The 8,119-nt window shown below is 39.9% G+C and overlaps 3 protein-coding genes across 4 annotated transcripts; 2 read left to right on the forward strand and 1 right to left on the reverse strand.

Annotated features, from left to right (window-relative positions):
• The first annotated feature begins 297 nt into the window (after positions 1–297).
• On the forward strand, positions 298–2,784 carry LOC109545644 (retinol dehydrogenase 13). The gene is made up of 6 exons (XM_019916449.2): positions 298–482; positions 559–677; positions 1,738–1,998; positions 2,049–2,258; positions 2,313–2,523; positions 2,582–2,784. The coding sequence occupies exons 1-6, from the start codon at positions 388–390 to the stop codon at positions 2,757–2,759; spliced, it is 1,074 nt and encodes a 357-aa protein (XP_019772008.1). The 5' UTR covers positions 298–387; the 3' UTR covers positions 2,760–2,784.
• A 115-nt stretch (positions 2,785–2,899) lies between these two features.
• LOC109545648 (retinol dehydrogenase 13) lies at positions 2,900–5,305 on the reverse strand. 2 transcript variants are annotated; one of them, XM_019916456.2, is made up of 6 exons: positions 5,068–5,305; positions 4,849–5,014; positions 4,338–4,595; positions 4,112–4,280; positions 3,511–3,718; positions 2,900–3,091 (listed from the first exon to the last, which is right to left on the reverse strand). In XM_019916456.2, exons 1-6 carry the CDS (start codon positions 5,148–5,150, stop codon positions 2,995–2,997), a joined length of 981 nt encoding a protein of 326 aa, XP_019772015.2. In that variant the 5' UTR covers positions 5,151–5,305; the 3' UTR covers positions 2,900–2,994. The 2 variants fall into 2 exon arrangements, with proteins under 2 accessions (XP_019772015.2, XP_019772014.2); XM_019916455.2 differs by having other exon boundaries at positions 2,900–3,094; positions 5,068–5,303.
• Positions 5,306–5,584: 279 nt separating this feature from the next.
• On the forward strand, positions 5,585–7,641 carry LOC109545638. The gene is made up of 9 exons (XM_019916439.2): positions 5,585–5,753; positions 5,803–5,917; positions 5,969–6,085; positions 6,222–6,357; positions 6,601–6,680; positions 6,732–6,944; positions 6,996–7,173; positions 7,232–7,326; positions 7,377–7,641. The coding sequence occupies exons 1-9, from the start codon at positions 5,655–5,657 to the stop codon at positions 7,571–7,573; spliced, it is 1,230 nt and encodes a 409-aa protein (XP_019771998.1). The 5' UTR covers positions 5,585–5,654; the 3' UTR covers positions 7,574–7,641.
• The last annotated feature ends 478 nt before the right edge of the window (positions 7,642–8,119 follow it).

An 8,119-nucleotide genomic window follows, 5' to 3' on the forward strand; every position in this document is an offset into this window, starting at 1 on the left:
TGCCCCATATAAATAAACGCCAGGAACAGCAGCATCTCGAAAGAAACTATGTAATGGATATGTATTATTTCGCTTTTCGATTTAGGACTTTCCCACTAAAGCGATCAAATATTTTAGCCAGCAGCAAGAAAAAAACGTCAAATGTGACCCACGAAAACGATGAAATTTTACATTAATTTTGTTAAATTACGCATTCTTTTGGCGTCACTGTTTAAGTCGGATCTATTCAATAAACATCTAATCAAGCCCCATAAACTCGGCATGCCTCTGTCCGGATTCACATAATTGGTTTAATCTTCATTTTCCGGTGGTCCTTAACAGCAACCAGTTCACTTTCAGGTGATCATCCGACAGTTTCTGTGACATCCCCGACTGAATATTCGAATCATGTACGACAATTTTTCAGGCGATTTTGAGGCATTTTCCAATAGCTGGTGGCCGTATTTTATCGCGATGTTCATTGGCATTATTTCGGCAATTCGGTAAGGAAAACTCTATCTAATCGAGGATTTTCAGCTGAAACTTTCCGCGCTACTATTGAAAGATTGCTAATCGTAGATTTTACGTTGGAGGTGCACAGTGCCCAAAGTCGCATAGGATGGATGGAAAAATTGTGATTATCACTGGAGGTGCTAGTGGTTTAGGCTTCGAGACTGCAAAGAATCTTGCAGCCAGAGGTAAGTCCTTCATCAGGAACTCATAACGTAGGCCTGAGTAACACTGTGTTGAGTTGCGCTTTTGAGTTGTTGGCGCACTCAATTTTGATGAAACAAAAAATTTTCAGCGCGATGAGGGTGACGAGTTTCCCGAATATTGATTATATACTTTTGCTTTCTCTGGTCGTTTTTTGAGTTTTTTGTCGTAAATTTTGCCGAAAAGAAAACAAGATAAGTTTGTTTCGATTTTGTCCCAAATTTAAAGGTAAAATGGGTATAAAAGACGATAAAGAAGACCACTTTTCTGGTAAAGCCATCTTCTAACTTTTTTGTATAAAAGACTGTCCCGAATTCGACTCCAGAAAAGTTTCCGTAAAATTGCTACAAAGCTATAAACACATCCTGTAATTTTTCGCGTAAACTACATCCAGATCGTCAGTATTTTTAAGTAAAACTTTACAAAATTGAGCGCTTTCGAGTAGAAAGCAAAGCAAAAAAATTCAGTCAAAACTAAACAACCGCATTTACAATCTTCAGAGGAATGTAGGTCACGAGTTTTCCAATTAATTTATTATAAACTTTTCCTTTTTCAGTTGGTTTTCTGATGGAAAATTATGTTATTTTTGTCCCAAATTCGAAGCTGGAAAGGGATTTCAAAACTTTTTACAAAGCGACGAAGGAGGCAAGTGTTCTAATAAAATGTATTTCATAATTTTTCGCGAAAAAAACCTTTTGAGGTGAATCTTTAGAAAATTGAGCATTTAGAAAAAAGAGTAACTTTGCTAAAACTGGAAAATTCCAGAATTTTGAAGAAATGTTTAAAACATTGTTGATAAATGGCCCTTAAAAACTAAATCTAAAAACAAGTTAAAAAAGTCATCAACATTTTCCCAGCAACGGAACTGAGTTAATGCGCCGGTGCGGTGGGTTGGCGCACCAAGCCATTTACGCAGCACTGCCCCAACTCCTAAAAACTCATTGAGTTACCCAGGCCTATCATACCGTGAAAAAGTGCTGCAAAGTAAGGAAATTATTTCCACAAGCTCTTACATGGATCAAGCCACCAGAATTGTTATTTCAGGAGCCCACGTAGTTCTGGCCGTTCGAAATGAGGAACGAGGAAAACGGGCCCAGAAAGAACTTAAAAAATTGTACACAAACGCCTCAATTGATGTTAAACTACTGGACATTTCAAGCGTTGCCAGCGTTCGAAGTTTCGCCCACGACATCCAAACTTCTTACCCGAAAGTGGATGTTCTCATTAATAATGCTGCCGTTATTTACCAGCCGTTCATTAAAACGCCTGAAGGAAACGAACTGACTTTGGCAACCAACTATCTGGGTAAATCAGCAAATTACGCAAGTTTTTGGGGCTGAGTACAGGAATTTCAGGACCGTTTCTCTTAACACATCTTCTACTGCCGCTCCTGAATAAGTCGCTCAATGGTAGGATTATCAATGTGTCGGCAATGGCGCATTACAGCGGCAAGCTGAGACTAGATGACTTGAATATGGAAAAAGACTACAACGAAAAAGACGCATTTTCACAAAGCAAACTAGCTTTGACTATCTTCACCAAGTATCTGGCCACTCTCCTCGACAGTGAGCGCCTTTAATTGAGACTCTAAAAGGCACTAAGCAGAGGAATTGTTTCAGATACACGAATTCACTGTAACTCTGTGAGCCCGGGGCTAGTGAGAGGAACAAATCATCTAGAAAATTTACCTTTGCAACGGTCCTTATGGACCAAAGTGTCCGTTTGGCCCTGGATGTGGCTGTTCTTGAAAAACCCCATACAAGGCTGCCAAAGCATTGTCTATCTAGCAGTTGAGCCCAATTTGAGCAACATTTCTGGATACTATTTCAGGTGTGAATCAATCGATCAACTGACAAAATCTGGTTCATTCGTTTACTCTCTTTTACAGTGACTGTGAAATTAAGGAACCGGCCGATCCGGTCAAAGATGCCACTCTTGCTCAAGCTTTATACGACAGAACTTCCGATATGGTCAATATCGCTGGAAGGAGGATTATTGAAGAATTGAAAGCCAAAGAAAGTCAACATGCAGTGAATGAGTCTGGTGATAATGAAGACAATTTTTGAGTCTAATAGAACAGCATTTCGTACACAAGTGCGTTTTATTTTCCCATATAGGTTTCGGAGGCACTATCTATTTCCGTGCAAATGAAGGGGAATGAATGGGACTGGAATGGACAAGAATTATGGCAATTGAGACTCCCGAGTAATAAATATTAATATATTTGCATAACATACCTAAAAATGCTTCATTTTTGGAACGCAACAGCGATGGTTTGGTCATATTTAACAGCAAAAACTCCTACGCAGATAATCGCGTCCATTTTTCGCTGACTTTCCACAGCCATTTAGCCAAGTTCAAGTCCAGAGCATCTCCGGAAAGTTCTTCCTCCTTGAAGCTACTAAAAACACAGTAAATGTTTTAAATTGATGAAAAGATCAACGACATTTTTCACCTACATTTCTTAATGTTAATCAAAGAATCGTTTTCTTGTATTGAAGTGTGTAATTTTTGGTCTTTTTCAAGCCTTCAAAGATACATTTGGCCTAGCGCTTTCGACTATTAAGACATCATCAGAGCCTTCGTCAATCAGCCTTGACGAAGGCTCTGATGATGACTTAATAGTCGAAAGCGCTAGGCCAAATGTACCTTTGAAGCCTAGAAAAGAACCAAAAATTACACACTTTAATACAAAAAGACCGATTCCTTGGTTCCATCCAGTCTGTGTATTATTTCAATTTCTTAGTGTGTTCTTGATGTTTGATCATATTTGAATGTCGTTAATTCTATGCTGTTTCTGATGCAGTTTAAGCTTACTTGAAATATTTTCCGGTCACTTTCTCCACCTCAGGATCCAATGCTAGATAAATTATACTTTGGCACCCTTGACGCGGACTTTTAATGAAGGCCCACGTTAAGGGCCTGAAAATAATGCGAGCAAAGGTACTTTTTGAGAATCCCATGTGACGTGCCAAGTCCGTGTCCACAATGCCAGGATGGATTGAATTCACTGTGACTCCAGTACCTGAGAACGTTAAAATCCCCGTGTAAAAATTATATCAATTGTATTGTTCAATTAGCCATGCGAAAATCACAGTTAAATAGATGCAAGATTGATGCGAGTCTCCAGATCCACCCTTATTTGAACACGAATTCTGAGAACCGGTTGAGCCATAAACGTCTAGTTTCCAGTTAAAAATAGAGCGTTAAATTGCGTGCGTTTTTATATCAAACCTCGTTCTAGAAATGTTTCTAGTTTTCACGCAAAATGCGAAAATTCAAATTGAATGAGAGTGTTCTTCTTGTTACAACGATCTACTGAGCTTTGCCTTATTTCAATTGATTTGATTAATATTGAGTCAAAAATTGGCAACTCACCGCGCTAGTTAAACTAGATTTCTTACCACCAACTTTATACCTTCCAATCGCTGAGCCAATTCATTAGTGAACAGTACCACAGCTAGTTTGCTCTGAGCATACGCATCGGCCGGATCATAGTCAGCCTCACTATTCAAATCTGCCTTGTTGATTGTGCCGTTTTTGTATGTGATACTGGCCAGATTTACGATTCTACTTGGAGCAGATTTCTTCAAAAAAATCCCGCATTAAACTGAGTGACGCATTAAACTGATTTAATCTACTACCTTCAAGTGGTCCAAAAGGAGATTTGTTAACAAAAAATGGCCCAAATGGTTGACGCCCAATTGCAATTCAAATCCATCTTGCGTTTTCGATCCTTTCGGAGTTCTCATTACGCCAGCATTATTAACTAAAACATCCAGTTTCTGTTCTGCAGCTTTGAATGTTCGGACGAAATTTCTGATCGATTCTAGCGAGGCCAAATCACACGGTCTGCAATAAACGTACTTGTTTTTTGTGTCTAAAACTATCTCTTGACGGGCCTGCAAACAAGAACAGTAAGTAATAAAATATGTATATGACATGCGGCGATTTTAAGGCAAAATCATCAGCAATTGCAAGCTATTGAAACCCACATGAAAAATACTGTCTGTTGTCTGTTGATACCGTAGTCTATCCATCTACAAGACATTCTCCTTCGGTTTCAAAAGCTTGCAAATACAGTACAAGTGCACATCAAATGCCTGGTCAAAGTGAAGAATTTTATCGCTTTCGCTAAGCAAAACCATTTCTGACCTCCTCGCAACGAATCATATCTCTGCAAGCCATATAAACCTTGGCGCCCCTTTTGGCCAATTCCCAGGCTGTTTCTTTGCCCAAGCCTGTATTCGCGCCGGTAACAATCGCAACTTTGCCGTCCGCACTGGGGATGCCTTTGTATCGTTCACCACCACCCCTGTCCCTGAAACAGGGTTGAAAAAGGATACTTTTAAACAGTTTAAAGGAAAAACTTACTTTACAAGAATGGCTAAACCGTATACTCCGCAAATTGCTGAACCTACATAGACGTAAGTGGGAATTTTTCGGGCAATGTTCATATCGGCAATTTAAATATTATTATAAATTCAAAAATACACCAACTTCAATGTCAAGAATTACAAAACTTTCTGTTCATCATCATAACCTCGCATTTTGCTGACAACTGGAAATGGTGTGTGCACAGTTGCGTGAGAGCGGCTTCAAGCACGAGCGCCCTCTTATAGCTGGCAATTTTCTAGTACAGAAGGGAACTTATTCGAAATGCGGTCGTTAATTTTTTTGAGCGCTTTTTATCTGATAATGCTAAAAGCTTGAGGTTTGCAGTGAAGTAGCAACTTGACTGTTTATGATCTTTCAACATTGATTGATATGAACAAATACATGAGGATTGCCTCTTAAATGAATAATAGAGGATTAAAACCGACATTATCTTCAAAAAGATTTCGAGAAAACCTTATCTAAGCAAACAATGAGGGAGGAAAAACGATACCGCTAATCTAAAACAACATTCAGTACACATTTAGGAGTCTTTTCACTTGACTGGCGCACAATTTTAAATAGAAATGAATCACTTTCTGGTTCTAACTGCGCTCTGTATAGGATTTTCAGCTGTTTGGGGCCTTGGCGATGAAGACATTAGATGCGTGTCCTCCAGTTGCAAAGTGTGTACACTTTTCCATTTTAAACCTAGCTTGAGCAAATAATTTCCAGGATGTTGAATGCGACGCAGTCCCAGACAGATGCAAAAGCAACGAAACCAATGCGGGAATCTACATGCTTTCGCCGGATATCTGCAATTGCTGCGACTACTGCCTAGAGTACATGGGTAAATTCTGCAAAAAAAAACAGGCAATTAGGTAAATTCAAAAATTTTAAGCCGAAGGTGAAGAGTGCAGTGTGGGCGATCCATCCAATGCAAAACATACGTCGCTGTGTGGACCCGGATTGACTTGTGTGCCTGATGATGGCGAGACCGACGGAACTTGCCAAAAAAGTGAGCAACCTTGAGGTTTAGATTGAAAAACCATGAGAAAAATATATTTAAAAGAGGCATTTAACTGCCATGCCATTTTCTTCTAAACCTCCAGGATGAGAGGTAGCAATTTCTCAACGTACACTTTTTGCTGCAGTGTCGACTAATTGCGCTTTGGAACAACAAAGCTTCGATTTGAGAAGACAAAATGGGAATTTGGGCGCAATGGAGACGCGAGCAACATGCGACGATGACGGACTTTACGGCACCTACAAATGTGTTCCTGGACAAAAGTATGTAAAAGAGCAAGTGCAAAAGGACTGGAAACGGAACACCAGAAATCAATTTTGAAACACTAAGAGAGTCGTTGTTTCGACAGACCCAATAGACAAACATTGCAACAGACAATTAGCTACTAATTCCATAGGATTTTACCTAATCGAATTGTCTATTTGAGTTCCATTTAACATCGTTAGCAACTTTCTTTGATAAACACTTTTCCTGTTATCTTAACCGGTTTCTTGTGCCTTTTTCAGCTGCTTCTGCCTCCACTCAAACGGATCACGCATCTTCGGAGAAGCCAACTACAACACCATTGCGGATTACATGTCTTGCGGTAAGTGACCAGCGCTAAGAATATAATTTGGTGATTTGTGAATATTTCCAGAGTGTTCCAGAGCTTATTACGATGCTGTGGACATAATGGGGCGCCAATTGCATCCGCATGAACACTTCCGATGCGATTCCACAGGCAGTTACGATCGGATCCAGTGCATCAATGAGCAGTGTTTATGTGTGGACGCGCTGGATGGAGCCCCCACTTTCCCCAACAATAAGCTCGTGGACCTGGAGGATATTAGCAATGAAACATTGTCCTGCTGTAAGTCGGGATTGCATTGAAAACTCCAAAAAATTCAGTCATTTTCATTAGACTCCGACGAGGGTTCGCAGGGGCTCTACTACAAAAAGTGCGAAGAAGAGTACATGAGCATCCACAAGGAAATTGAAGAAAAAAAGAATGAGTCTGGATACAGCTTGATTCTGGGGTATTCATATCCCTCGTGTGACTTGGATGGCTCCTATCAGGCCGTCCAGGAAAATCAGACCCAGTAAGCAAATTCAACTGCAGGAAAGAATCGACTTGGACTCTGAATTGTTTTCTTGCAGCAAATACTGCGTGGATAAGGAAGGAAGCGCCATAACAACTCCGTTGGAAAAAGCCAGCACCACCTTAACCACCCTGATAGAGAGCATGGATTGCAGTAGGTAACCGTTAAATTCTAAAGCCGAATTAGTTAACGAAAAATTGCAGAATGTGCCCGATCAAATCTACTGATGACAACAGCAGAAAAGCCAGATTGTCTGGAAAATGGCAACTACAATCCGGTACAATGCCGAAGGAACATTTGCCGATGCGTGGACGTTGATGGTAACCAAAAGTGCTCCGATTCGACGACAGCGTGCGAAGAAGTCGAGGAAAGCATGAAAGCGTCACTTAAATGCACCTAGTTTGGCTAAATAAAAACACATTTTGAAATCGTTCTAATTCATGAATAAATTCGCAGGATATTGCCATAGACTTATCCTTTGTTTGTCCGGTTTTGTTTCGATAAGCCAGAGGCAACGCTGTGCAACTTTGCCTTGAAAAGCGAATTTCTACGTGAGAAAACTCTGTTATGACCAGGAAGTTGCACGATTAACATAGAGGTGCATAATTTTCTAAAAGTCTGCAAGATTCAGCTCAGGTGATCAAGGAGGCCGAAGCAATAATTTGTCAGAATAATGCCGGGTTTAATGGTGTTTCGTATTCCCGCAGTTGCTTTTCAGTATATTTTGATCAAACAATTGTTACCGTACATTAACTCGTTCTGATTTATTTTCCTGACTACGTGTAATTATTATTATATTATTTTCCTTCCTGGGTTTCAGCCAAAGTGTGAAATAAAAATTTGTAAATCGTTTATTTCATTACGTTTCGGCGAGACAACAGCGCCATCATCAGATTTAAAATCCATACGAACTCATAATTGGTAAACATTACATTCTTTTAGGTCT

This window comes from Dendroctonus ponderosae, unplaced genomic scaffold (genome assembly GCF_020466585.1).
Source record: "Dendroctonus ponderosae isolate FM_Combo_2020 unplaced genomic scaffold, Dpon_F_20191213v2 Dpon_F_20191213_10, whole genome shotgun sequence".
NCBI lineage: Eukaryota > Metazoa > Arthropoda > Insecta > Coleoptera > Curculionidae > Dendroctonus > Dendroctonus ponderosae.

Excerpts from the sequence above, each read along its gene's own strand:
- LOC109545644 (XM_019916449.2), top strand. The coding sequence starts at position 388 with ATGTACGACAATTTTTCAGGCGATTTTGAGGCATTTTCCAATAGCTGG. Across the intron at positions 483-558 it reads GGCATTATTTCGGCAATTCG|ATTTTACGTTGGAGGTGCAC; the intron begins GTAAGGAAAACT and ends TGCTAATCGTAG. Across the intron at positions 2,524-2,581 it reads ATTTCTGGATACTATTTCAG|TGACTGTGAAATTAAGGAAC; the intron begins GTGTGAATCAAT and ends TCTCTTTTACAG.
- LOC109545648 (XM_019916455.2), bottom strand. The coding sequence starts at position 5,150 with ATGAACATTGCCCGAAAAATTCCCACTTACGTCTATGTAGGTTCAGCA. Across the intron at positions 4,596-4,848 it reads ATATGATTCGTTGCGAGGAG|GCCCGTCAAGAGATAGTTTT; the intron begins GTCAGAAATGGT and ends TCTTGTTTGCAG. Across the intron at positions 3,095-3,510 it reads GTGACCGGAAAATATTTCAA|TAGCTTCAAGGAGGAAGAAC; the intron begins GTAAGCTTAAAC and ends CTGTGTTTTTAG.
- LOC109545638 (XM_019916439.2), top strand. The coding sequence starts at position 5,655 with ATGAATCACTTTCTGGTTCTAACTGCGCTCTGTATAGGATTTTCAGCT. Across the intron at positions 6,681-6,731 it reads TGCGGATTACATGTCTTGCG|AGTGTTCCAGAGCTTATTAC; the intron begins GTAAGTGACCAG and ends GAATATTTCCAG. Across the intron at positions 6,945-6,995 it reads CAATGAAACATTGTCCTGCT|ACTCCGACGAGGGTTCGCAG; the intron begins GTAAGTCGGGAT and ends CATTTTCATTAG.